The following is a 27,406-nucleotide window of genomic DNA, read 5'->3' as shown; positions in this document are numbered from 1 at the left end:
GGAATCACTGCTTTTAAACAAAAAACAATGTTTTTCTTTTCCACTGAATCTCCTTTTTATTATTTTAAAAGCTGTAAATTCCCAAGAAACCTATCATGGAATTCCTCGAGCAGTATATGAGACAAAACCATTAGTTTGTACGTAGTCTATATATTTTTCTAATATATATGTACAGCTTATAAAATCAAATTGTCGACAGTGGCAATAGAAGCCATAGATTATTATAAGCATTATGGGAACAAATATTTAATTAAGAAAAATTTTAAAAGTATGGTTCAGTTAAAACTACGTTATAATAATAGATAGACTTTATCTGCAATATAAGAATTTAAAATTTATAGAAAGCATTTTATGGCCGGGCTAAATCAATATCGAAGCAAAGATTAGTACAGTATGTGCAGAGGCCAACCCCACAAAGGGAGGAAAGAAAAGAGAGGTCATTAAATTCATTTACTCTGTCTCTCCTTCGATTGAAATGTAACTTCCATTTATTTATATTTTAGCAGTGACAAGTCTTCTCTTTGCACTGTTACACGCCGCGTTCCTTGTCCCATTACCACTAAGCAACACCCATTTTTCTTATTTCTCACACAAAAAATTTATATATAATTATAACTCTTGGATTTTTTTTTCTTATGATATATATGTATATATATATATATACACGTATTAAGAGACAGAAGTAAAATTAATCATGCTACCATTAGATCGGGACATGTGGTTTGATATTTGTTATCGGGTGGTTTTCTGCTCTGTCTTATATATCTATGATATGTCGCATGCCCAGGAGCTGTTATGAGGATCGCTTATTATGTGCATTAATGTTCTTGCCTAACTTATTGCATGGTCAATAATTATTAATCCCGTCGTCCTTCTTAGCTCGCTGATATAGTCAACAATCTTTCTCTATTTTCTCCGAGACAAATTCAATTAGTATTTCGCCGGCAGCTATATTAATTAGCGGTCCATATAACATGCGCTTTCGAGATATACATGGTAAAATGTGTCGATTAAATTTTAATTATACATTATTAATGAAATTATCATGCACGGAGTATATGGAGTTTCAGAGCAAAAGAAAAAATAGAAATTATTATGGAGTAAATTTTGATAGACTAAATATGATTAAATTACAATCTGCGGGGATATTGCTGGTAGAATTTCTAATAAATTAAAAGACTTAGAATTATTGATTTTATTTTAATGGAAAAGGTTATATGTTTTGAGTAATATATATGTATAGATATAGGTAGACTATAATTTCTCTTTTCTTTAATTTGAAATGTTGGCGAAAGGAAAGAAAGAGATAGATTGCCTTCAAAGAAGAAGAATGAGAATTGATTTGGAACAGACGTGGACGAACCTTAGCCACTTCCTTATTAGACGGAGGATAAAAAAGTTGTGGCCTTCATAATGTCTAACACGTGCAAAGAAGTTGGCTAGACTTATATTGGTCGTACTTGAAGTGAATTGAACGTTGGGTTAGTTAGACTAATATTAGCTTGCCCGCTAGATTTTCAATCTAACACGGTTAGATCATATCAAGTCAAGCAAAACAATTATAAAAACAATTTTCGAGCAGTTCATGGTCTCTCCGAATAATCATATCAGCATTTTCAATTAGAGTCAATTCTAACATAGAGGATTCAAGAAACCATTGAATAAAATGAATGGAAACTTTCCATATCCTTGACATGCTCATAAGCATTGTAGAAATATCAAAGTCGTCGTGACGTAAATATTTACCTCATCAAAATCCCGAATTCGCTAAACAACAACACGTGACATTCAATTGGCTATTAACTGAATAGAAATGGTGAATGAGATCATTACTTAGATTAGATTGCATACCAAGATATAATTCACCGAGTCAGGAAGATTGCTTTCTAAGCAAAATCTCATGAATTGGCATCCTTCGATTCCTTATTCCATGCTTTCTTTAAATCCTACGATTTAATTGGTTCTTACACTTTGGCACCGTCAACTTTTTTTTTTTTAATCTTTTATTCGAGTAATTCGGCAAAAATAAAAGAAGGAAGCACGAGAGGAAGAGGTACAAAAATTTCAGTTATTACTATATATATATAATAACTACGAGATAGACCAAACTATTCACGTTTCAAAGACACGATCACATTCTCTGTTTTTGTTATATGAGCATATCATTTGATCATAATTCTTCAAGTTCAACCGCTAAATGTAGCTATAACACATATAAAATGAATAGTTCTTCAAAAAGAAAAATCAATATATATTCATCGTTCCAATTACAATTAATTGCAAGGATATATTTCAACGGTTATGAAGATTGCTAGCTGGATCATACGGTTGTTGAACTGCCCCTATAACCGGCTACATAGGTCGTAATTGAAAATAATTTATCGTCGGATTTTAGTCCTTTTTCTCACTTTGAAAATGATTTACCGTTTCTCTTTTTTCTAAAAGAGAAAGAAAAGAGATCAAGACTTTTCATTTACTTTATCTGCTAAGAGAGAGACTCCCTATGAACTACTCTTTCTTTTTCGGGTTATTTTCTTACCTTTGCTTTAACCCCTTTTCTGAAACCTTCCTAGGTAGCTTGAATTAATTTAATTAGTTAACAGACAAGAATGAGTCATTAGTCAGCCAATCCATCAAAGCAAACTCAGTCAAAGCAATGCGATAATATCACATGAGAGCTATTCCCTTGCCCAAAAAAAAGAGGGAGGGAATTTTCAGCTTTAACCTCATACTTTTTGTCCTAATCATCTTGTCCTTTTCTCTTTCTGTTTTTATCTCTCGCATATTAAAATTAATTTCCAGGATACCATTTATAGCGATATAATAAATTATTGTCGAGGAAGAAATGGAGGCTCGCCTTTTTTTATGAATTTTTTAGGTATGATTAAATGTGCGATGCACTTTGTCCACTAATTTCAAAAGAGTTATGACTCATGACTTCGTTTCCGCCGATGCTCCTTCAATAAATTTTTCCTTTTCATTTCCTTTCAGCAGTTGAAGGATCCGAAAAGGCGTATTTCCTTTTCGTAGCTTCTCCAAGGGAGAGTTAATCCCGGTTAGATTTCATAATATTATTTTAAAGGGTTAAATGCACTTTACCTCCCGACTTATGAGGTGAAATTAGGTTTGCCCCCCGACCTATGAAATTTGGTAAAGTGCCCCCTCACCTAATCTAAAAATAAGCGATGTGACTCCCATACCAAATTCTAGTCAAAATTCCGGCCAAAACAAGTTTTCCTTAATCAATTAATGTTGTTTCTCCGAGAAATCTCAACTCCTAATTACAAAAACGAGGAATGGCTACTGAATAAAATAATTCATAATTTCATATTCCTTAGAAAAAAAAAGAAAATCAATTTTGACTGATAAATCTATAATTATGACTAATTTTCTTTATCCACTATATTATATATATATATATATTTCTTTTCTTTTTGCTGACCCGAATGTCCGAGTTTCGTCCGGTTAATCATTGGGGCTCCGTGAATCTCATGCAATCTAATATAATATTGTTTATTCATCTAGTCTAAAATCTAGCTGAACACTTTACTCTTAAGTCCTATGTATTTCTAAAATGTAAAATATGTGATAATCATATTCAAATGAAAAGAAGCATATCAACAAATTTATGCTTGCATGATATATATATATATATTATCTTATATCGCATAGTGTATTTTATAATTGGTTTTCAGGCGCAGTGGTGAACGTTTAGAGTCACGTGGAAAAAGGAAGACCAATTGATAATCAGATTAATGATAATCAATTCCCGAAAACTTGTTTTGGCCTTAATTTTGATCGAATTTTGATCCGGGAGTTACATTGCTTATTTTTTAGATTAGGTGAGGGGGTACTCTGCCAAATTTCATAGGTCGGGGGGAAAACCTAATTTCACCTCATAAGTTGGGAGGCAAAGTGCATTTAATCCTATTTTAAAATCACAATTCTAATTTAACTCTATCCACTATAAAATAAAATAATTCATTTACAGTCAAAGAGTGAGTCTCATTTATACCACTTTTTTCTACAATAAAATAATATAACTCATACAAAGTCAAAGGTGAATCCTATTTATACCACTTTTTTTCAAAATCAAAATCTAATTTTAAAATCCTACTATGAAACCAAACGCAACATTAATTTTTGGTAATAATTAAATCGAGTTCTGTATGTTTGGTTCAAATTTCCAACGGCATTGCATTTGTAGTAGTAAAGGAGAGCATAGAGATTCATTGATATTCAAATTTCTAATTATATATTAAAGTGTAATAGTAATTAGCAAAAAAACTTGTTCTCCAGATGTTGCAAGTGCTGAGGACAAAGATGTCCCTTTCTAATTTCAAAATCTCATACGAATCAGCGAAACGGCTCTCTTTTGCTAATGTCGGCAGTCAATACGAACCTAATGCAAAGATTGTCCATCACGAGATTTTGAGTCGGCCTATCTAACTTGATTGGACTCAACTCTTTAAATTGTAATATATCATGAAGGCCAATCATGGATATGTTTCGGTTCTCAAATTTAACTTCTCGTCTCAATAATTAGTTCGAAACTCGGAACTAGATGAGTCGTACACAAGAATGTCATGCGTCTCATCTCCAAAGGTAAGGTAAAATTTTTTGCCTCACCTCGAGAACAACAAGCACATTACCCTTCATCAAATAGTTATATATATATATATATATATATTAAATTCTAAACTGAATCTATAAATGATCGAATTCATATCCAATCAAAAAGTTTAAATTAATAAAATGATGAATTCAATAATCTTTTATAAACTAATAATTATTTTTGAATATTTCCCATTTATGATTGTAGGAACCTTAACGGTACACATATCTCTCGATATCGTCAAACGGGTCTTATTGCAGCTTCATCCCACGAACATGAACAAACCAAATAATGATGGGATCGGTTCGTTCACATGCCTCCAACGTTCTTCTCTTTTTTTGGGTGAGAGAGGGGGAAAATGAAAGAGAGATGTGACGTGCTTTCAACCGACCACGGATCATGATTTGCCGACCACCTTGACCCTTAGATGAGAAGATTAAAGCACGTGAAGAATTCTCCAACGGGAGGGACGACTAAATGCACTGTTTCTCCACCGCCCGCACAATCCACGCAGCTGCGGTCACTATGCAGCTTTGTCCCTTTCCCATCTCCGAGCTCAACCTTAATGGATGTATGCATCCAAAATCTTAATTTAATGCATGCTGTCCTGTCCGACTCCTCTTCGTAGCCTTCTAGTACTAGCTAGTGACCACCGATCTCCAGGGACGGGACGTCCTGTTTCGAATTCGGCTCTCCGTTCATAATTGTCTTTGAGGGATTTCAAATTCTCCAAGAGCATACTTATACCGATACATGTAGTACTACTTAATATTATAAGTCCGAACTTCTCGTGACATGATTATCGTTATATATTTGACGTTAACATCGAGTGCAATCGAACATTTGTCCAATGGAAACTTGATCAACAATCATTTTTCTTTCTTTAGGTTGGTTTTCGCATGTTTGGTTATGGCATGGTTAGTGAGAGAACCTTTTCATGATTTTGCATGGAGACCGAGCTGTGGCTGTGGATGTGGCCTTCACTTTCAGGGTTTCCAGCAGAATCATTGCCTTCCCCACTAGAAAGAATTTTTAACCCCAACTTTCACTTCACGCCTAAAGAAATCTAATACGCAGCTCCACACAACAACAAAGTCAAAAAGGCTGCTGCGGCCCACTACTAACATAGACTGTTTGGAATGCTTCGATGCTATTCTCTTAATTTAAATATAAGGTCAGGTTCCAGTTTTGTGCATAAACAAAATCCACTTTTACTTTATAGTAGGCCAAGCAGACCCGACCCGACCCGAATCCATATTAATTAAGGCTCATTAAACTTTCACGGACCATGTGGTTTCCACCGAAAAAAGAAATTACTGAGCCTGCTTTTAACTGTTCAGTCCACTGAGCAGCCCAATCATGTAATGTAACAAATCCAATGGCCGTCCCGCAGTTTCTGCAAAGTGCATGGATTAGCCCGCGGTTTTAGATCCATTAACAGATATCAACCCCTAAGGTTTTGAACTAAAACGAGTATTTTATGGAGCAATGATACTACCGCGTGGTCTGATGACCAATTCGTGGGATGACTACAGAAGATTGCTGATGAACCGTAGCTATGCGAAACACTTGGCACCGGACAGGGCATGCAGGCTCTTTGTTCGCCGGTGGGGCCACCAATATCAGGAATTCAGGCAATGAATGAAGGAGACACGAGAGCATGAATAAATCGGCTGGACGACAATGGGATATCCGCTGTTCCTGCTTTCACTAAATATAATAAACGGACAGCTCGGATGAATACCCTTCAAGGACAAGACGGTCCCCACAACCAATCCGACCCAACTCAGCCCAACGGTATGTTGCATAATCTGACAGATCAATGCCCGTGATCCGATTTTGTAACAACTACGAGAACTATCTGATTGGCTGTTTATTCTGGACTTCCCGCCGAACACTCCAGCAATGCACTGGGGAAACATGCCACGTAAGCTTAGTTGGACTTGGAAACATACGCAACTATCCAAGAAGCAGCCTCGCACAAGAAACACCGAGATTTTCTTCTCCAAGAAAATTTTCCGCAGGCATTCCAGTTGAAAAAGATATCCATCACAATGATATGTTGTTGGATCGGGAGGGAAAGCAACCAGTCGATGCTTCTTTGACTATTGGATTTACTCTATACAGCATATGCGACATTTACACCCTATACTGATATGGGGATTTGACGTTAATCAATATATTGCAGCAGGACGAAAGAAGGATTGGAGAGCCACCTGAGCATGAATCGGAAAAACCAGCCTCTTCATCATGGTAAAGTACTTGCCTAGATTGCTTTTTAGGCGCCAAAGGCTGCTTCCATCGCATTTAGGATGGCAGGAGTATTGAAGCTGAAGTTCCTGAAAGACTTGCCCGGGCGCGTGTCAGATGGAGATGCTTCAGGTGGAGATTTAGATGACTCTGATTCACCTTTTGTGATCATCAATTGACCTTGGGTTGGACTTATCTGTGCACTCCAAATAAGTTTTCCTGGGTAAACGCCAACATCAGCAGCAGCAAGGAAGAAGAAATGGAGCTGCCTGCATGAGTTCCATGGAATTTGTTCTTCCTCCAAAAGTTTGGGTGAAAACAGAATTCAACGTAAGATTTCCCAATTGTGTTTCAAAGGCAGTAAATAGTTATGTTTCCGATCAATTTTTTTTCTTGGTCAGGGAAACACTAGAAAAGTGAGTAATTCCGTGACTAGCTTTTTCTTAAACAAACAGATACTTGATACCTGAGTAATTTAGAAAAAATTAGTTATTAGCAAGTGTTAATATTACAACCAACATAATCGACAAGATGAATGCAGAAAACCTTTTGTAGGCACAGCAGAACCTTGAGCAACCAAGGCAGGATGCTCTGAAATCCATGACTTCAGAGATCTGCACAATTGCCAAAAAGGAAATAGAGAAGAAAAATTTGTATGGATATATATAATTCATCCATCTTATGGATCAGAAAAGCTTACTTCAGAAAAGGAGCCACCATATAAAGCCTTGGGCCAATGCCACCACGAGATAGCACTGAATCATTTCCGCACTCGAGTTTATCAAGGCAGTGCCATCCAATTTCCTGAAATTGGATGGCTCAGGACAGTTTCGATTATTGAATGCTAAGCAACTAGAATTATGCTTTATAGTTCTAAGTTTTGTTAAACCTGTCGAAACTGCCTACTAGAGACGCAGGAGGATGAAAGCCATCAAGTCATATACTAAAGATATGATGCAGAGATGTCAAATTTAAACCGGTATTGCTATTTCAAATTGCCTTCAAAAAATTAAAAACGATAGTAATCCCTTATATTATGACATGATATGGGGGTCAATCTTTTTCTTTTCTTTCTGTAAGGGCATCAAACTTAGCCAAGAAGTATGAGGAATGTAGTTATCACTCGTGGTCAAGTCATAAACAGCTACAGCACCTACGAAAGCATTCTCCAAGAAGCAAGGCAAACTTATTATTTTTCAAAGTTCTGAACACAGCGTACTATCTTCGAAGAGTATTGGGACTCATTTGTGGGCAAAGAGGTCACTTACCCTGATCTCCTTTTTAGTTAGCGGAGCAAAACTAGTATTACTCTTCACACCAGCAATTATGTATAGCCTCACTCTCTGCGTTCCAAAAGTCTTTTCAATATATTCGTTTTTGTTAAGAAGATTTGAAATATCGAAGCCAGTTTCCTCCAAGACCTGCATATTCAGAGGAGAAAACATAGGCTAAAGTTGAGTTTTGAGAACTAGAAGACAGAACAGCTCGTCAAGCAGGCATGGTTTTCTTCACACAAATAAGTAACTCAAACAAGGATCATAGATCTGATTTCTTGAGATGTGAATGCTATTTCAACCCATGAGATTAGTTTGTAATAAGTATGGACAACCAAAGGATTGCGCTACAATGAAAAAGATACGCAATGAATTTTTTGTTTGCAGCAGATAGAGCGAGCACCAAATTAAGACCTACCTTCTACACCTACTACCATGCTTAAACAACTTGCTGGAGTTATAATGGGAGTCCTAATGATTTTTAATAAACTCTCGATTTATGACTGCAATACAATTAAGACACGAACAAGTTGAAAGCAGAAAATGCAAATTAATGTCTGGAACAAGTTAGACTTACTTCTCTAATAGCACAATCATGATCTTCCTCTAACTTGTTCCTTTTACCACGGGGAAAGCTCCAGGTGTGTCCTTTCCATCCCTTCACTAGTAAGCACTGTCAATGCAACAATTAAAAACAATGACTGGACATTTTCCATGCAAGGATAAAAAAGAAATCGAAGAGATAACACCAATTTAGTGGGGGCATGCTTATCAGCTGAAGATGGTAGGAACTATTTCTACTACAAACATGAAAAAAGAGTCGAATTATAAGTCCCAAATTTTACATACATCCTGTAATACAATATGAATGTAAGGTGCATGAAGTACAGTTTAAGATACAATTGCTCCCATTTAAAAGCAGCTTGGGATCATCTTAATAGTTGCTAAGGTACAAAAGACGGAACTGATTATGTATAATTCAATAGTTATTCCCGAGTATCATATAAGTGTAAATGAATGGGCTTATCGTTTGAGCAAAGAGTGCAAAATGTTATCCCTATTTTAAGGCCTCATCTACCCCCTGATGTTTTAACATTTTTAGTTTCAATGTCGATGATGACCACTTCAATGCATTTCCAGGAGTTATTTATGAGAAAATGACCTCGATCTGAATAGATTAGTGACATGAGCAAAACTTGTGCTTACAATTCAAGTCCTGACAATACAAGATTGCTAATTAGTTACTTGAGAAATAAAATGACCATTTGTCTAAGTCATCATCTTCCCAGATAACTCCCCCCCTCCTTTGGCTGAATCTTCCCAGATAATGCTTACATGTAAACAGACAAAATAATTTAATAAATGAAAAGTGGAAGAAACTAACTTTAACCAATAAATCTGTTTTAGGCATAAAGAAGATATTATGTGCCAGTCTCAGCCAAATTCTGAAATCACAAGTTGTTTGTCAACCAGATTTCACTCGAAGGGAACCGTACCCGTTTAGAAGATTCGTCCAATATAATTGCACCGAAAACTGGAACACGTAACTTGTAGGAAGTGAACATCTTGAAAATCTCATCAATATGAACAGCATAAGGTCTGAATACTTCACATCTCTGGAAAACTGCACTTCATTGAGGAAAACGAACTTGTATTATAGTTCAAGTCAAGCACTCAATACAAGTCAGTAATCACACCAGCTTGCATGATTAAACTCTTGCCCTTTGATTGATTGGTTTTTTGGGGCCAAGGTATCAAAAAGAAAATCAAAATGCAACATAGTAGTAGTTCAGGCAGTCACTAGGGACTGGAGAAAAAGACACTAAACATCTGCAAATGATGGATGACAACAAACATATAGCATTTTGTTTAGGAAGAAATTATAGCCAGTGCTTTGAAGGATACTCAATTGAGCAAACTCTTTCAGATTGAATGACTTCAGGCAAGGATCCTTCTCCGCTATATTATCCTCGTAGAACCAATGTGCATACTCCACCACAAATAAGATCCTCTCAAACGACTCCAGGTCTTCTTTCGGTAGATTTAGAATCAAGCGGCTACCAGAAGCAATTGATTTAGAGCAAAAATACAAAATATATAGATCGTCATGAAGATGTATTACAAATTGCTGAAACATAAGCCCTTAATAACAGAGTTCAACAAGATGAACACTACAGACTGCCGCTCAGTTATTTCATGGTGGAAATCAATAATGGCAGTGCATGAAGCACGCATACTATAATTCATACAGAATGTATAAAATAGAGACTCATCTCACATCCTGTATCCAAATTCCACAGTAGAAGAACGGCTAAATGAAATCATTTCCGAGCTGAAACAAGTTCATGCACAATCTCGCGCCTAGTCCTTCCAGCACTTCCATAATTCATTAATGAGAAAAGCGGTGCAAAAACCACGGAGAGGAAATCGGAAGGAATTTCTCAGCAGAAAATGGAACATTCAACTATCAGAAAACTGATCAGCGAAGTGGATCAACAACCGATGGAGCGTCTATCGTCTACGTAGTTTCAGGTCGATAAGAGTAAGAAAAAGCATTGAGCAAACTACACAGCGCCGGAAAATGAAGCACAGAGGTAGACGAACGGAGAACGGAGCGAGGAGTGTGAGAGGGAGGACCTGCAGAGATCGTCGAGGAGCTCCTGCGATGGGAGGACGCTCCTCGGCGGAGCAGACGCGGGTCTTCGTCTCGCCGACATTGCATGATCACTCTTCAGAGTTTCTACGCTTTTTCTTCCCTCTCGGAGCGAAGTGAGAGAGCTCGCTGCTGCTTCTGCTTATTCTTCCCTCCATTCTGGTTCTTTCCTTCGGTTCTTTATTTTATTACATTTGAAATGAATTAATAGAATTGGGCCTGATATGGGCTTTACAATGGACCACATTATGGGCCGGGTCCACTACACCCATCCGGCCCAGTACATAGGCCGTTTCTATGAATGGATTGAGTTGGTCGTCGTCTTCCTTCCCCCCCTCCCCTCCTCTTTGGGACAGCGCCTTGGACTTGTTCATGAGATTAGTAAACTGATACCCCTCCGAAAGGTGGTATAATCCACTCATTTATGCTAGTCTCAGCTTATTCCTGGTTATCGAGCATGTCCAATTATTTTCTTGCGTCTGATTGTTTATGTTCGATTGCTTTCCCGCATCCAATTGTCCAGAGACTCCCAAGCGTCGGTGCTGGGCTAACTTCATCCAAGGCCGTTGCGACGGACAGGTGGAGAAACCCACCAGTCCGAGCCGGGTCTGCACCGGCTCTGGGAACCTCGAGGATCGAGCGACACCAAGAGCAATCGTCCAGACGGTACACAATACCAACAAATCAACGGAAACTTCCATTTATTTATTTATTTATGCAGTGCATCGCATCTATCGTAATATGAGATTTGGACATATGATGCCCATAAAAGAAAAATTAGATTTAGAGACGATTTGATCAACCTCATAACATGCACAGTGGCCGAAATCTACTATTGAAAACCTCCCGATAACAGAAGACGACGTAAACTTGTAGAGACCTCGTGAACTCATAGAACATGCCCTAGAAAGGATGGTGCCATAGTTATATTAAACAAGATAGGATCGTGCTAGAGTAGAGCTCATGCTGATTGAACAAACTTGTCCAGGGCAGAAGTGTCCAAAGCCGCGAACTCCTTAACAGCAGCACTGACAAGAAGTCCGAGCTTCACAGCATCATCATGGCTTGGGGCCTAAGGAAATGTTGAGTTTGCAATTATATTCACCACTCCAAGAATATGAAATCATGATAACAGTAGCTTGACGCAGCAAGGGTTAGTTCAGGTCACCTCGATATTTAGTGGAAGAACGGGATCGTGAAGTGAGAGTCTCAGAAGGAACCACCCTCCAAAGCCAGAGACCCGAACCTGCTCAGAACATCAAGTTAAATACAAAAGCTATCTCTCAACATACGTAAGTGGCCAAACATGACAGAGTCGTACTCCTTCATAATTGACAGGTGCCTTCCGAAGCTTCGGGTCTGCATCGATAGAATTCTCCAAATGTTTCAGTACCGCCTCTCCATAATCTTGGAAAGATCTGCACACGATTTTGTACGGTTGAATATGAGTGACCGCACAACAGGCAGAAGTGGGATAAAAAAATGACGAGAGGTGACATACCCTCCCTTCAGGTCGGCATGAGTCTGATTGATCTTTAACCTTAGTTCCACAGCGACTGCAGGTTCCTCAAGTCCCTCTACTAGATCAGTCAAGACTTTGCTGCCACCACCTAGTCCTGATGCTCGAGCCGAAGCAAGCTTGTTCAGGAGCTTGACCTGTAATAACAGCATTCGCCATATAATAGACATGCCAGAAAGGGTACTACAAGCAACTACAATTCCTATGTCACCAAAGATAGCTGGGACTATTTTTCTAATTTACATCTTCAATCATCACGATCGACCCAAAAATCTGGACCACAATTATCAAAAGCCTACCATGAGGTATGCGCCATCGTCGAGCCAATGATTCTCTTTAAGTGCTCCATGTCCACTGGTTTCAATGGCCAGATGTGATTCCTCGCCAATAGAGTTCTGTAAGCAAAGCGCGTATTTCCACTACTAAATACTCAGAACCATTGAAAGCCACCCAACAGAACAAAGCAGCAAAAGAACTGGTCCCTTCCACGGCTACGCAGCCATTGGGAGAGCATCTTACCAATCGAATAGCTTCATCAATCACATTTTTGTAACCTCTTTTGAACCTATGGTGCTTCCCGCCTACAGTAATTATCATATGTCAGAGATGGTTCAATAACAGAAAGACATGTAATAAGCATATTTTAATTACATCATACCGAGTTTCTTCTCGATAAAAGTGGTCAGCCCATCAGAAGTCACACTATCTGTCACAATGGTAGTTCCTGGATGCTAAATAAGGAAAAGGGAGGCCACTTCACTTAGCAATCAAGGAACTCGGTCAGGTACAGATACAAGATGGAGAAGGTTTTTAGCGCTATCAGTAAATCTTACTTCCTCAAGAATAATGGCAGACATTAATGCAATCAAACGGTTACGGTTGAACTCTCGACCAGAGAAATCCACGGCAGCGGATCTAAAAAGTGATTATAGCCGATAAGTAGCAAACAAGTTTATTTATTGATATGGCCAAATCGGCAAGTCAATACCTGTCAACATCTGTGTCAAATATAATACCCAAATCAGCCTTGTTATCAAGGACAGCCTGTGTTATGGCTTTCATTGCTGCCTTGTCCTCTGGATTCGGAATATGATTTGGAAATAAACCTGGTCCAAGCACAGAGTACAACTAAGATAAAACTAGTCCACCAAAGTAAAAGGAATCAGAACTGAGGATCAGTGCACGGACCATCTGGCTCCAGAAACTGACTTCCAGAAGTAACTGCTCCAAGAGGCTCAAGCACCTTTGCCTGATCAAAAAGTCTGAGGCAGATAAGCTACAACCGACTATAATGCATGATAGGCAAAGAAATAGCAACTCGATGCATAGACATTTGCAAAAGAAGAATCAAAATATAGAAGGAGTTTGGGAGATGCTTTTACGGTTTACAATGTCATGCATTGGCAACTGACAACGGAAGCTACAATAGCAAATGGATGGAGTAATAATGAAGAAAGAACTCACGGCAAAGAATCCCCCTGCTCCATTTCCAGCATCAACCACAATATGGAACCCCTCCAGAGGCTTCTCTAGTGGTTGAATACAAGAAGCAAAAAATTGAGTAAGTGTGCCGTTCTTGATTGACACATAATAATAGCAAACAAGCTAAAACTAATATATTAAACATGAACTGGGTTGGGTTTTGTGAAGAGAGAATCAACAAATGCAGGAATAAAATGGAGGCTAAGCCATTTGTTCCGACAATGCACATGAAATTCAAATGCTTTGGGGCGTCAAATACCTATGTTTCCTGCTGCTCTACGAACCGCCTTGACTAGATCAGAAGTATAAACAGTCATGTAATCAACTCTTTTAACTGATGTAAAAGCTTTAATTCTCGATTCTGATAGACCTTCTGCTGTGAAATTTTTGTAGATATCAGCAGCACGCTCCAAGATGTCCTTAATGTCAGGTTTCCCAAGCCCTCCAGCATTTGTGAAGAATTTGAAACCATTTCTGTTGTAAGGAAGATGACTTGCTGTTTCCACATTACTCATCAGTCAGAAGTGCATTAATACTCGGCACAGAAGGTGAAAATTACCAAAATCTGTTGATACTACGACATTACAAATTAACAAATGGAATTAATCAGCAGGTGCACCTGTAATCATGATTGATCCATCAACTGGACATAGGTACGAGTCATCCTCCGTAAGAGTGCTATTAAACATTGCTGGTGTAGATGCTAGCCTACAGATTAAGAAATTAAGATACTTAAAAGGATGTAAAAGATGTCAATAAAGCAGATGAGAAAGGCCATTTTGCCATATAACATCAAAATGCACATAATTTGCACCAAGCTCATAATGTGCCAATAAAAAGATAACATAACACTACAGCCGAATCCATCAAGCTTCCGTAGTCAACAAGCCACCCATGGCAATATCAAAATGCAAGTACTTTTAATGCATAGAAGTAAATAAGAAATTTTGATTTCCAAACGCAAAATTGAGATGAGTGGTCCGCTGCTGGTGGCATGACAAGTCAATAACCAAAAATTAATCAATGGTGATAAATACACCTGCCAAGAAGACTACTGCAGGAGCAAAATAGCAACTTTCAATACTCTATAGAGGCTCAAGGTATAAGCTTATAATGGCATAGAAAATCGGCTCTGTGAGAAGATGATCACCCCAAATTCAACAAGAATGAACAATAATGGACTACCTAGGCTCAGAAACCATGATGCTGACAGCATTTTGTTGCAACAAATCACGAACCATATGCAAAGCATCTAATGACATCAAGCTCAAAGATGAATGCAAAAGCAAAAGAATAAATGCGAAAAGGAAGGATAACCTACCCATATTGAACAACATCATAGCCAGCGCTGGCAATACCTCTAGAAACAGCATCCTGGCATCAAGTCTTATATATAAATCAGCAGCTCAAGAAGAGAGGGGAGAAAAACTATCCATGATCCAAGAGGAACTTCTCCTCAGGATAAGTTAACCAGCTTCTTCGGATACACAACAGGTGTGTGCAATTAAGGTTTGCCACACTGAAGAGTAATCCTTTGTTATCAATTAATCTCAACCTAAGCAATAATCGGAATCCAGAAAATCAAACATAACAAACACCATCAGATAGTGGAATATTTGTATCAAATTGCTTTTGGAAGTGCAAAACATATGTCTGTTAGTATCTGTAGTGTTTCCTTGTGTTTCCGACGGCAAATCAGAAGGACTGCCATGCTGCAGTTCAATTTTATTTACACCCAAAACTAGAAAATTACCTGCAACATCTGTGCAGAAATTCGGGAATCATGACCAATAGATATTCTCAAATGCTTGTCAGCCTTTTTTTTGTCCCCCAACCAGGCAACAAAAGCAGCTGCTATTGCTTCAGTTACAGGTTCAGTGAGGTTTACAGGTTCTCCCTCAACACCAGCAACAGCCACACCTCGAATATCACTGCCAACATCAATTCATCCATATTAAGTACTAGAGATCCAATGTTTCACAAGTTAATAATCATTATGAATAATGTAATATCAGCATCATAGCAGCCCTACCTGCCATTTTGAAGTTTGAGAAAATCGGCCTTGTCCAAAGCTGGTACTGCAGTTGCAGTCGAAGCAGCTGCGAAAGTAACTTTAGCTTGATCAAGGAAGTTCAAATCATAATTCAGAGAAATTACATAACAAGAAAGAACAACTGACAATCAGCCAGTAACAGTTAATGTGAAATGAAATAATGTAGCACATTCATTTTTGTACAAGCAATTATCACCAAACCAACTTGACAGAGAGAATTCTCGCCGGTAAACAATGAAAACTAACAGAAAAAAAGTTAGCTTAAAAAAGTTAAGGATTCAAAAGATTCTATGGGTTAATCCTATAGGCTACTGCTTCATTTGATATCAACCTGGATATTGAGAGTCTAGAACAGACCGTTGCAGCGCACAATTCCCCGGTTTAGTGAACTTCTCCTGTATTTCGATAAGTTGACCAACCGCATGGAAGAAATGCCATTCCATGCAGACTTCCCTCCATGAAAGGGAAGTTTCTTGCGCATATGAGGGGCGGAATATGGATATTGGGTCTGCCTATTCTCTTGGTTGCACTTTGCTATAAAAACATTTTGAATAATCTTCCCTGATGCTGCTGCATAAGAATTTAGAATCATATGAGTTCTCGCCCCTGTGAAGCTTCTAGCAGTTTATTTGTGGCTAATGTCATTGCACTTGATAATCAATCGACTGTTTGCACATATTCAATCATAACAGGTTACCAACACAAATTTGAGTGGAAAATATTATTGGTTATTACCCATATAATCTCAGATACAGAGACAGCGAACCACAACATCATTGATCACCTTTATCTTTCCATCATAAACATAGTGTACGAACTCTTTTTCGCAGGATTTTAGCCACGTAGAGTCCCAATCCCATAATTTATGATCTGTCGAGATAAAAAGTCCATTTCTTCACAACATTCTGCTAGAAAATTTTGAAACTTTATTTCATTGGATTCGTCAACTTCATGTATTATTAACTGCTTGTTAGACAAATTTTCCATGACATCAAGATAGAGGGAGGCAGAAGTCATTGCCGTTAGCTAACGAACATAAACCGAAGAAAAAGAAAAGTAGTCTCACACACAATAGCATATAAAAGACACGTCTAATCTTTGCCGGGCCGTGTTACCAACTTTATATATCCTCGGTTAATCTTTCACGTACTCCTGAATCAAAACTCCAGTTCCAGTGGCTTGTCAAACTTGCTGTAATAAGCTTCTACGGTAATTCCCGCTCTAAACTTCCCAAATAAAATCCTCTGACTTATTCCAATCAATGAACAACGTCCTGTAATTAATTCTTCAAATCCCAAATCCAATGTTATGCTCTTCATCCACAGTCACTAGCTACCAAATGAGCAGCGAACCAATGGTACGTGCTTTCACTCAGCTCGACGAGCGTCAATTCAAGCAAAAAGAGCATCGGAATTCCGGAACCAAAGCAGCAGAGATGAAGGACTGAAGCTTCACCTGCCATCTTGGAGAAAACGAATGGATTCTGATTCTCGACTCAGTGGATGGAGAAGCTGTCACCAAGCTACAGACAGAGAGAGAGATGGACGAGGAAACCGATGGAATATTGTGGAAATGAGAAAGGTTGGTGAGTCCGACCGTGCAGAGGTGCGACCAGACACAGACGGATGCTCCAATCTAACAACAATGGCTCCAACAAATTTTAGTTGTTTTTTTTTTTCCCCCCCCCCCCCTCAAAATATTGAAGAATTGGATAAAGCCCAATCCTTTCAAGACAAGAAGAAAAGATGATGATCAAGAAGATATTCCCATCGATGCCTTTTGTGCTCCAAAGATATTTCTAAGCCCATAGTGCGGCCCACCAAAGATATTCCCGGTCCAGTGGGCCACACAACTGGACTCAACTAATGGGCCTCCAGGCCCATATACCAAGCGGTGTCTAAATCCGATCCCAATTGCAGCTTCGCCTCTCTCTCTCTCTCTCTCTCACTCTGTCTGGAGCTTCATCATTGGTTCCCCGGATCTCCATTGAAGCTTTCACCGAGCTCAGGAGAAGATCGGTAATCTTCGTGATAACTACTCTCTTCTTGTATTATGCAACGGGTGGGAGGATGAATTTCTGCTGAACTTCCGTTTTTGTTTCTCTCCAATCTAATTGATACGCTAAGGTTCATTGAATCGATCAGTGCGTTCACTTGGATAGCTTGAATCGCTCTCAGTGTTCGTCTCCGATGGATTTGGTAGCTGAAACAGCTCTGAAATCGAGTTCGATTCTGTTTTTGCAGCTGCGGCAGTGTGTAGTGAAAGGCTGCTGTTGTATAATAATGTCTGAAATGGAGGAGGTGAAAGATCACGAGCGTGTGGAGGGAAATGCTCCCGGGGAATCGGAAAAACCTCTTCCTTCGGTACAAGATGAGGTTTGTCTGATATAAATCTGACTATGCTGCATCAAACCGCTGCTATCTGATTGAACGATCGACTGTCTATCCGAGCATTAGGAGCGGCTTTATTGAATATCCAGCATGCAGTTGCATTTGTTTTGGAAGGTTTTTAAGTATTCAATCACAACTAAGATCTTCCTAAAACTTCTCTCCTCAGTTTTCTTGGAATTGCCCATTTAATAGTTTCATCGCGTTCTACTCGTATATTCGTCTGTCTAAATTGGATAAGAGTGCAATATGTAGATTGTTCATTTCAATTGATAATTGATTTTGGGGGTGTTCCATAGATTCACGAAACCTTACTGAACCAAGTAAGGCTTGTGGGCGAAGAGTTTATGGGCATTCAGCTTTAATGTTTCAAAACATTTTCTTAAAGGGGATTTTTCCATGTAACCACCCCGTAACAAGAACTCTGTCAGTTCATCTTATTTATGTTTGGTAGCGAGTGTCAGCGAGAGGCAGTTCCAGGAATTGTTTGATCTTTGCAGTCAATCTTGATCCTTGCTTACTGTATTACTCTTATGGGCAATGCAGGAGGCTGCTGTGAAGAAAAAGTATGGAGGAATTGTGCCCAAGAAACCGCCACTCATTTCCAAGGTGATTATAGATCTATTGATAGTGTAGTTCTATTTATAACGGCATATTGGATTATAGTGGCTTAATTTGAAATGTTGCTGCTGATGTTAGGATCATGAACGTGCCTATTTTGATTCTGCCGATTGGGCACTAGGAAAGGTAATCTTTTTTCACTTCTGAAGTGAGATGTAATGCATTGTGCTAATGCGGACAAACTTATGAATTAACGGAATGTTTGCGGATGATAACAGCAAGGAGGTCAGAAGCCCAAAGGACCACTTGAAGCCCTTCGACCAAAATTGCATGTACGCCTATTTGAATTTTTCCACCCCCCCTTTTGCTTATTGCATATTAACCTATGGCTTGATTTATTAAGCTGTTTGTGAACTTCTAAGTTAGGCTTGAGCCCTACACCTTTGTTGCAAATTTTAGTTAGCAACCACCATTGCTCTTGTCCAAGTTCTTGTGTTGATTCAGTGCTTGTTTGAGCCCTGTACTTGTCATAACTCAATGGTGAATGGTTTTCTTAACTATCGTCCCAGAACTAGTGTTTACATAATAGTACTTTTCTGAAAACTGGTGTTAGACTTTAACATTGACAAGGTATATATATGATTACGATTATGTCCATGTTCTATGAACAAAGAGATTAGATAATTCATGCTGAATTTTTTTTGGGCATATTTGGGGTGGTAGGACTTCCTTTTTAGTGTGCAATTGATGAGTGTACTCCTCCTATAAGTTCATTGTTCATAACCGGTGGACTCTGCTATGGCTTTGTTTGCAGCCTACACAACAGCAAACCCGATACCGTAAGTCCCCATATGCTCCATCAGGCGAGGAAGGTATGCTGAAAATCTTTGGGATTTTAAAAAGCATTTTCTTGTCCATAATCCTTTCCGGTTAACTTAAGATGATTTTATTCGCTTGGTGTTGATATCAGAAGGTGGAAGTGCTCCACCAGAGGACACAAACGCCACTGTATAAGATGGAGCTCTCCCTTTGATTCTGGAGGAAGCCTTCGAGTCTTTTCTCAAATGCCAGTGCAGGTTTGGTAGTTTATTCTTCTGAAGAATAATGACATTGGACATTCCATCAATGCCATTGGCTGAGAGAGAGATTATCAGAATGTTATGAACTTATCTACCCTTACATCATTCATGAACCATAACCCATAGAGTTCGGAGATTTTTCCTTGTCGAGGAACAGCTTTTGTACCGAGTGTAAACGCTGAACTTGTATTGGAAGACCCGATAACGAGCTTAAACCTGGATGTTTGCTGCCCCTTTTTCTTGACCAAAATGTATTCTGCCATCCAGTTGAATCAGTGTGACGTGGAATAATTTGCAAAGAAACTGCTATTACCCAACTCATTCATTTGGATTTGCAATTCAAACGCATGCAAGAATACTGATTTGCAACTTATTCATTTGGATTTGCAATACATGAAACGGCATTGGGCCCGAGTCCGGGCCGGGATTTCGCCCGTCTTAGAGCAGGCCCAGTTCCTTTTTTACTTGTCTGAAATGCGCCTAAGTGGCCCAATATACGCATCATGCCTCTAAGTCTGGTGAGGATGCGAGTTTTAAAAGCAAACATGGGTGGGAAAAGGAAAGAAGAGAAGATAATTATCATTGAGAGATGCTAGTGATATAGGTTTGATATTTAGCAAATATTTGATTTTATAAGTAAATAACTACCTAATAATAATACTTTATTTGGTCAAACCAGCCAGCTTCTAAATATCAAATGTATCTCTCTCTAAAAAAGATCACCCCATATTCCAGCATGATCACGATTCACATGGTTTAAGATCAAAAGTCCTCTAACATGTACACAAATGCTCATTAATTTTATTTTATGTTTGACAGGGCATTATCACACACATGTCGCATAAGACCAACCTACAGTAATATGAAATGGATCATTAATTCACAAACATTTTCTGCCATGAATTGCCATCCAGAAAGGAAAAATGAAAAAAAAAAAAAATTGATGAGAACCTTCTTTATTTTTCCGGTACTACATCCTTGAAATCCAGATTCGTATCTTATGTTACGATCTGGAATTCACAATCCGAGATTTCTCAATCGACCGGAAACCAAGCATGTGTTTTTAAAATAAAATATGAGGGGCCATGGAATGTCGCCCAGTCACCTCAGGCAACAAACATATAGACGGGGTTGATAATTATGTAGTCTTTGAGATATCACCCTCCTAATTGTTTGGTTATGAAGTAATTAATTTGCAGTTAGACAGACAGATTGATGTGTTTGGACTTCTTGCCTAATCCTTCCGTTTCCACCTCATCCAGATTTTGATCTCTCAGCTAAAACCTACCTCCTACTACGACACACATCTATTCGGGCACATGAGATCTTCAACGGACCGACTAGTTCTGGATACATTCTCATAATCGCGATTCCCCGAATCAATGTTTACTCTCAAATATGTTCACCATCTAAACGTAAATTAAGAAGCAAATGTCACATTTTTATAATTGGATGAGATCAATAGGGTGTCTCTATATTATCCTCAGTTGGCTGTCCTATGACTGGAAACCACTCATCCCCAGGACCGACCCAGGATTTGAATCTAGGGGGTGAGATTTTTTTATGGGGCACATAGTAAGATGATTTTTTCAAGTTAGGGAGGCGAATATAATGAATTTTATCAAAATTCAGAGAACAATATATATAAATTTTTTTAAGGAGCGAAAATTTTAATGGGGTAACTACCCCTCCTCGGCTCTCCGTGGTCCATCCCAGCTCATCTCCATAGTCAAATTCCATCGCATTATTGGTTAATTTACCCAATTTCAGTTGGAGATCACAAGGGGATTTTGTTAAAGATTATTTATACAATTTTCCTTTTATTATTTATTTGGAAGGTCAACCTTTTCCTTAAAAATTAATTAACCCAATTTTCACCCCGCCAAATTCCGTGATTTGTGCTGAGAAAATGATAATAATTAATCCTTCCAGTCTCGGCATTAGTTACGCCCTTCCCGTTTTGTGAAGTCTTATTATTATATGCCATCATTTTCCCATCAACATCAACCCCCCCACCTTTTGTTTCTTTCTTCTTCTTTTTTTTAATCTCAATATTCTTCTTTTTTCTAACTATTATTAATTTTTTTCTTTTCTGGTGCAGCTTGTCATCATAATTTAACAATTACTGCCAAAATATTTTGCAGATCTTCCTGGGCCAATCTACTAACTTCCTATCCAGTGACCTGTCTCTCTAATTACTTCAATTTGTTCTATCGTCACAAAAATGGAATGCATTGTGCAGGGGTGAAATGGATGTAGCCGTTTACTAGTGCAGATCAGGTCGTGATAATCCATCCGATGAAGTCCCTCGACATCCGAATCTTCTATGGAATAGGAGGAACCAAACGATGAGAGCGAGGTCACCCGACGCAAGTGAACTTCTCCATTTGAATCTCTGATGGTTAATGTGTTTTCAGTTTGCATGACATTTTAGCTCCTGCGGATTCCTCCTCTGTTCTCCAATTTCTTCTGCAAGAGTGCAATGCTCTGAAGTAACATAAATATATCATATGTCTATATATATATATATATGTATATCATAAATAAAGACATATATTTAGGAGAATAATGAGGCATAAATCAAATTTCATTGAACTGATCTAAGACTGTCTTCTTCTCTCTCTCTTTTTCTTTTTTAGGTTTTCCAACTACAGCTGAACTGCAAAAAGAGCTCCCCATGACAAAGGAACATTGGAAGGAAACACGACAACTAATAATGCAAAACTGAGACCAACATATTCCTCCCCAAATGTCTAAATTTTCCTTAGGAACTCCTAATGAACTATTAATCAAATGACTACTACTTAATACTATTGATAAATCTGCCTACCCCTTCCTACTAATCAAATCAAACTAAAATCAACTGAGTCATCTACTTGCTAATCGCCCATTCCCTCTGTACAAAAAACCAAAGAATTGAATTAACCCATAAGCGGAATAAGCACGGACTGGCAGTTCATAAGAGGGACGGGACGTCTCCTCCCTTGTGATCCCACATCACATGTAATCCAATGGAACGGTGGGGTTCGGGATGAGTTCCGTCGGTGTACCGGTGGTTGATACGGGCCCCATCTTGCTCCGCATCTCGAGGACCTTCTTATGGGAGTTCGAGTGCACCGCGGGGATGAATGTTGGGCTTGCTGCAGGACGGTACTCGGGGAAGAGTCGCCCCGACTTATAGCGGACCCCGCACGCATTGCAGAGGGTCTTTGGGCCCAGCGGGCCTGCCCGCCATTGCGGGGTCTTGGTGATCTCGCAGTGCAGGCATTTCCTGACGGCCTGGCCCGGCAATGAGTTCTCGCCCGCATCACCTGATTTCTGGACGATGGTCAACTTGATCTTCTTCTTCTTCTTCTTAGGCTCCCCATTTTCCAATGATGGTTGCTTCGGGATCTTGATCACGGCCGGTCGAGACTCGGCATAATTCTCGGAATCAGACAATGCCTTCAAGGAGACACTAGGGGCCAAGTTCTCAGCGACTGACGAGGCTGTCGGTGAGATGAGTTGCATTGCAGGGCGTGGGTTGAAGGTGGCAGGGCGTGCCCGCTTGCTGCGGGCTTTCCCCCGCCGCCCTCCCGGGAGAGGTGCCAGGCCATCGGGGCCGGGCTTTTCCCCAAACGACGAGCTGCTACTCTCGAGGACCGAGACGGGGCTGGTGGTGTGGAACTGGCCGGTATGGAATGGCTCTTCCTTGGTGAGATTGGAAGTCTCTTGTTTGGTGGAGTTGTTGACGGCAAGGCTTCCATCACCGGCGAACGAATCCTCCACAAAGTTTGAGAGCCATTCGAGCTGAACAATGTCCTCGTACTGCAATCGCAATTATCCGAAGAAGTACTGGAGTTAGTCTACTTCCCAATCGGGACATAACATAAGATCGATTCGATGGTAATATGTCATCTATAAACATTATCCGCAGTAAAAAATAACGTCCTATTTCGGCTTATATACTTTACATACATCAAACCACGTGGACCCCATAACACAGTGTTGGAATTCTTTAACCAAGAACGCAATGGACCCACCACGAGATTATTTGCCCGGTCCCAAGAAAAAAGGATTGCAACCCGACCGGCAACAATTCACGTGCCGCCAATCAATGCACCAATTATTTCCCTCACTTTCCCTCGGGTCGGTCCGACCCGAGATGGTTTGGGTAGCCAAGTAAATTCATAACTACGTACGAGCAATGCCTTCCATTCCATTTGTTTTTTTAAAATAATTACGAAATATTCTCAATTTATTATATTTAAACCAATTTCTAGTGGCAGTCCAAAAAATTCAATGGGTAGTGCCAGCCTGGCACCATCACATGGCTAGAACCGATCCTATGGCGCCATCACTGAGATCCAACGGCACATATTCAAGGCATCACCGCGCTTAGAAAATGTTGTATCGAAAAAGTAAGCAGCGTTGATACGCTAACGGCATGTGATTTGTGGATGCGAATTATTGCACCGCCCCACTTTTCCCTGAAACTATGATTATGACGGTCCCCTATTTGGAGAAAACTACAATTTAGCCCTCAAACTAAGATGTTTTATGGGAATCGACCCCTACGTGGTCTAATTCTTAATTTCAATGCAGTCGATGCCGGATATCATGGCAGTGTTAAACACTTACGGGGACGGAGAGCTGTGCAGAGAGGTCGGAGTTGGTGTTGGAGAAGACCGAGTCGGACCCGGCCGTCCAAATGCTGGGGAATGAGTCGAGCCTCCCAGGGAGGCCGGCAGCGTCGATGTCGTTTTCGTTCATGGGGAAGTCGAGGAGGTCGTCGATGTGGTCGAAGAAGCTCCCGCAGTCCATGTCCTCCATGCCGCCGTTGTGAATGGGACCCACCATTGTCGTCGAACCGATCTCCTGCGTGCAGAAACGCGTCAGGAAACGTGACAGAAGGAGAAACCGCCTCCTTCCACTTGACAGTCCGAAAAAGCAATTCAACCTATGGAAACATAGGAATCTTCGAGAGCTTTTCAAAGTTCAGTTCGGTCATCAATGGTTACCTCAGTTATGCTTAGAGAGGGCTGGAGCTGTTCTTGCGGGTCAATAAATGACGGAATTCCCACTTCAATTCCTGCAGAGAGACAAGAGCAAAGCCCGATTATGAACAAAATCCACAGTCCCTAGTCTCCCATAATGTGCACCGACAACATTCGAGAAAGAAATGCTAAACAGTGAGTGGCCAACAATCCACTTCTGTATGTTCTTTCGATTTCCGAGCAAGATAAACTAGACCAACCTCTTGCTAGGAAGGAGACTCTGAGAATTCGGAGCACGAATTGGTCCCAAAGGAGTGAATAGGAATCGGGAACGGAACTGTCCGAGTCGTAGTAGAAGAGGGTACACAATGAGAGCTGAGAAGAATCACTATTCCTCCGTAATCTCAGTGCCTAAGAGACTGTCTGCTCTGTTTTATAGGACAGAGGAAGAGGAAGGGAATAAAACTGAGGGGAGGGTAGAGGCGAGGCGAGGCGAGGTTAAAAGGGGAAGGGGGAGTGAGTGGAGGAGTAAAATGTTAGGTGAGAATCCTCCTTCATTGCAAGCTGTCTTTTACTCTCCCTTACCTCGCTCTCTTCATTTTGAAGCCTCCCCCCTCTTTCATTACCCGGGGACCCACACTCTCGTTCGATATCATTTGACACGACCTGATAACATGTATAAAATTACTAAACCAAAGGATAGGTCATGTGCAGAATTGGAACCAGCATGACCCAATCAGGACTCGTCGCCAATATTAGCTCAATAAACAATCTTACATGACCCGTTCGGGACTCATTCGCGCCCGTAACTAGAGCAAAAAACCACCCGAATTATATTTACAAGTACCAAAAAAAAAAAAAACCCGCCCTGTGATTTTTTTTGTTTCCTCACGGGGTTTGCCAGCCTTCACCGCTAGTGGGTTCTCCTCTTTTTCCCTTTTCCCTTTTCCCCGAGAAAACAATAAATTAAAAAAAAAAAAAGAGATAAATAAAGGAGGAAAGAAGAAGAAGAAGATGGTGATGTTGAGAGTTTAAAGAGGACAGAAGAGACTGTATGTGGGCGATTATTAACCTTTAACTTTGCCTTGCTTTCTGCTCTGTTTCAGTCTTCTTCTTCTTCTTCTTCTTCTTCAAAACAGTGCATGTATGTATATATATATGTATACGTGTGTGGGGAGACGGAGGAAACTGCGTACGTTCGTATATTTATATAAGAAGAAGGGAAGTCGATTGAGGTCTTATCGCTTCCTTCCTTACTTCCTATGGTTTATAACCGCCGTTGTTTACAATTCCACCAAGAGATCTTTCTTTTCTCCTTTTCAATTTCAATTCCAAAAAAGTCAGTGCCATCCAAAAGTATTGCCCTGCCACCAAATAACCGCGTGAGATGTGCCTGTCAGTCCACATATCTATATTCACTTAATCCGTAAGAAATCATAATAATAAATTTTGGCAATTTTATCTGGTTTCACAGTTTGAAACTTGGAAATTGCCCCTCTCCTTAATTCCCTCGATCGCGTTTTATGTTATCCGGTTCGGATTCTAAACGGTGGGACGGAAAGATATTTGCTTAACCTTAATTCCTATTGGTCCGACTGCGTCATAGCGATCCGTGCGGTATAAAATCAATATCTATATCTATTCCTTAAGTAAGGATATCGATAATAATCTTATTCTTGGTAAATGGGAATACTAGGGATACTCTACGGTGTATCTTCACTGTGTATCTTCACTATGTACTTAATAAACGCCGTTAAAAGAAAAACTAATTCCACCCGGACGATACAATACAAAGGCTGTAATCCACGTTTAGGTTGTCGTCAAAGTGTTGTCACATGGTTTGAGAATGTGGGACTCTCTTTTTTTTGCCGGTAATCTGAGGATTTGATTTGCCAAATTTGGGTTTAGGCAAGACTCCAAAAGGAACCTTCCTAACTTAACATCCATGCAAATATGGAAACGGGAATAATGATAATTTTGGTTAAAAAAATTACTAACCTTGCATGCATGAGCTAATTTGATTTTGAAAATCGATATCTAATTTTGCCCAAAAACAAAATCCATATCTAATTATCTCGTTATATAGTTATATAAATCTTTAAGAAACTAAAGAAATGCTAAGGAAAAAATATTTTTCACATAGATTTTTTAATCTTCGAAATCTTTTTATTGATTATTTGCTAAGTTAAAAAAAAATAGAAAATGACAAACCAGATATGTGAATAGTGAATCCATATAAACAAAAGCATTTCACTGAGAATTGAATCAATCTTATAAACTTTTATAGACGCTGAGCAACAAAATATATCGATTTCCCCGAACATAATTTTCAGTCCCATTTATATAAACTGATTTTTTATAGACATTTTTAAGAATAAAGTAAAAGGATTTCCTCTCGTCATCTATTTTTTGACAAGTAAATGTGGACAATATATATCATGTGATTGCATAGCTGTATTATTATTATTATTATCATTATTTAAAACTCGTTCATGTATGCCCTAGTCATCATAATGGCACAAAGAAAGACAAAATAAATTCTCTCATTTATCCCATA

The 27,406-nt window shown here is 39.3% G+C and overlaps 4 protein-coding genes and 1 long non-coding RNA gene across 10 annotated transcripts; 2 read left to right on the top strand and 3 right to left on the bottom strand.

Moving 5' to 3' along the window:
• Nucleotides 1-6,072: 6,072 nt before the first annotated feature.
• Nucleotides 6,073-10,964, bottom strand: LOC116187827 (mRNA-decapping enzyme subunit 2-like). 2 transcript variants are annotated; one of them, XM_031516785.1, is made up of 8 exons: nt 10,777-10,964; nt 10,045-10,196; nt 9,636-9,763; nt 8,717-8,812; nt 8,134-8,286; nt 7,566-7,669; nt 7,412-7,479; nt 6,073-7,084 (listed from the first exon to the last, which is right to left on the bottom strand). In XM_031516785.1, the coding sequence occupies exons 1-8, from the start codon at nt 10,854-10,856 to the stop codon at nt 6,894-6,896; spliced, it is 972 nt and encodes a 323-aa protein (XP_031372645.1). In that variant the 5' UTR covers nt 10,857-10,964; the 3' UTR covers nt 6,073-6,893. The 2 variants fall into 2 exon arrangements, with proteins under 2 accessions (XP_031372645.1, XP_031372646.1); XM_031516786.1 differs by lacking the exon at nt 10,045-10,196.
• Nucleotides 6,190-7,481, top strand: LOC116187829. Its single transcript, XR_004152130.1, has 2 exons — nt 6,190-6,412; nt 6,519-7,481. It is a non-coding gene; the product is annotated as an uncharacterized LOC116187829 (long non-coding RNA).
• Nucleotides 10,965-11,476: 512 nt separating the features above from the next.
• Nucleotides 11,477-17,506, bottom strand: LOC116187826 (phosphomannomutase/phosphoglucomutase). 4 transcript variants are annotated; one of them, XM_031516781.1, is made up of 18 exons: nt 17,302-17,506; nt 16,204-16,416; nt 15,826-15,892; nt 15,547-15,724; nt 15,115-15,167; nt 14,413-14,501; nt 14,053-14,289; nt 13,776-13,840; nt 13,500-13,560; nt 13,300-13,417; nt 13,145-13,226; nt 12,970-13,042; nt 12,831-12,892; nt 12,611-12,706; nt 12,294-12,448; nt 12,114-12,210; nt 11,961-12,038; nt 11,477-11,864 (listed from the first exon to the last, which is right to left on the bottom strand). In XM_031516781.1, the coding sequence occupies exons 1-18, from the start codon at nt 17,306-17,308 to the stop codon at nt 11,754-11,756; spliced, it is 1,842 nt and encodes a 613-aa protein (XP_031372641.1). In that variant the 5' UTR covers nt 17,309-17,506; the 3' UTR covers nt 11,477-11,753. The 4 variants fall into 4 exon arrangements, with proteins under 4 accessions (XP_031372641.1, XP_031372642.1, XP_031372644.1 ...); XM_031516782.1 differs by having other exon boundaries at nt 16,204-16,413; XM_031516784.1 differs by lacking the exon at nt 16,204-16,416 and having other exon boundaries at nt 17,302-17,505.
• A 234-nt stretch (nt 17,507-17,740) lies between these two features.
• On the top strand, nt 17,741-20,185 carry LOC116187828. Of its 2 annotated transcripts, none has more exons than XM_031516787.1 (7): nt 17,741-17,864; nt 18,090-18,221; nt 18,780-18,842; nt 18,933-18,980; nt 19,073-19,126; nt 19,609-19,666; nt 19,765-20,185. In XM_031516787.1, the coding sequence occupies exons 2-7, from the start codon at nt 18,129-18,131 to the stop codon at nt 19,806-19,808; spliced, it is 360 nt and encodes a 119-aa protein (XP_031372647.1). In that variant the 5' UTR covers nt 17,741-17,864; nt 18,090-18,128; the 3' UTR covers nt 19,809-20,185. The 2 variants fall into 2 exon arrangements, with proteins under 2 accessions (XP_031372647.1, XP_031372648.1); XM_031516788.1 differs by having other exon boundaries at nt 17,832-17,972.
• Nucleotides 20,186-22,442: 2,257 nt separating this feature from the next.
• Nucleotides 22,443-25,432, bottom strand: LOC116189041 (GATA transcription factor 8-like). The gene is made up of 4 exons (XM_031518535.1): nt 25,110-25,432; nt 24,874-24,944; nt 24,494-24,730; nt 22,443-23,680 (listed from the first exon to the last, which is right to left on the bottom strand). Exons 3-4 carry the CDS (start codon nt 24,710-24,712, stop codon nt 22,871-22,873), a joined length of 1,029 nt encoding a protein of 342 aa, XP_031374395.1. The 5' UTR covers nt 24,713-24,730; nt 24,874-24,944; nt 25,110-25,432; the 3' UTR covers nt 22,443-22,870.
• Between the last annotated feature and the right edge of the window lie 1,974 nt (nt 25,433-27,406).

This window comes from Punica granatum, chromosome 8, assembly GCF_007655135.1.
Source record: "Punica granatum isolate Tunisia-2019 chromosome 8, ASM765513v2, whole genome shotgun sequence".
In the NCBI taxonomy this organism is placed as follows: domain Eukaryota; kingdom Viridiplantae; phylum Streptophyta; class Magnoliopsida; order Myrtales; family Lythraceae; genus Punica; species Punica granatum.
Note: the sequence above shows the minus strand (reverse complement) of the source record. Positions and strands in the feature narration are given on the sequence as shown.

Excerpts from the sequence above, each read along its gene's own strand:
- LOC116187828 (XM_031516787.1), top strand. The coding sequence starts at position 18,129 with ATGTCTGAAATGGAGGAGGTGAAAGATCACGAGCGTGTGGAGGGAAAT. Across the intron at positions 18,843-18,932 it reads AACCGCCACTCATTTCCAAG|GATCATGAACGTGCCTATTT; the intron begins GTGATTATAGAT and ends TGCTGATGTTAG. Across the intron at positions 19,127-19,608 it reads CCCTTCGACCAAAATTGCAT|CCTACACAACAGCAAACCCG; the intron begins GTACGCCTATTT and ends CTTTGTTTGCAG.
- LOC116187827 (XM_031516785.1), bottom strand. The coding sequence starts at position 10,856 with ATGTCGGCGAGACGAAGACCCGCGTCTGCTCCGCCGAGGAGCGTCCTC. Across the intron at positions 8,813-9,635 it reads TGGACGAATCTTCTAAACGG|TGCTTACTAGTGAAGGGATG; the intron begins GTACGGTTCCCT and ends TTGCATTGACAG. Across the intron at positions 7,670-8,133 it reads TAACTAAAAAGGAGATCAGG|GAAATTGGATGGCACTGCCT; the intron begins GTAAGTGACCTC and ends ATCCAATTTCAG.
- LOC116187826 (XM_031516781.1), bottom strand. Across the intron at positions 14,502-15,114 it reads TATGATGTTGTTCAATATGG|GCTAGCATCTACACCAGCAA; the intron begins GTAGGTTATCCT and ends CTTAATCTGTAG. Across the intron at positions 13,227-13,299 it reads TTTGACACAGATGTTGACAG|ATCCGCTGCCGTGGATTTCT; the intron begins GTATTGACTTGC and ends ATCACTTTTTAG.
- LOC116189041 (XM_031518535.1), bottom strand. The coding sequence starts at position 24,712 with ATGGTGGGTCCCATTCACAACGGCGGCATGGAGGACATGGACTGCGGG. Across the intron at positions 23,681-24,493 it reads CTGCACAGCTCTCCGTCCCC|TACGAGGACATTGTTCAGCT; the intron begins GTAAGTGTTTAA and ends TTGCGATTGCAG.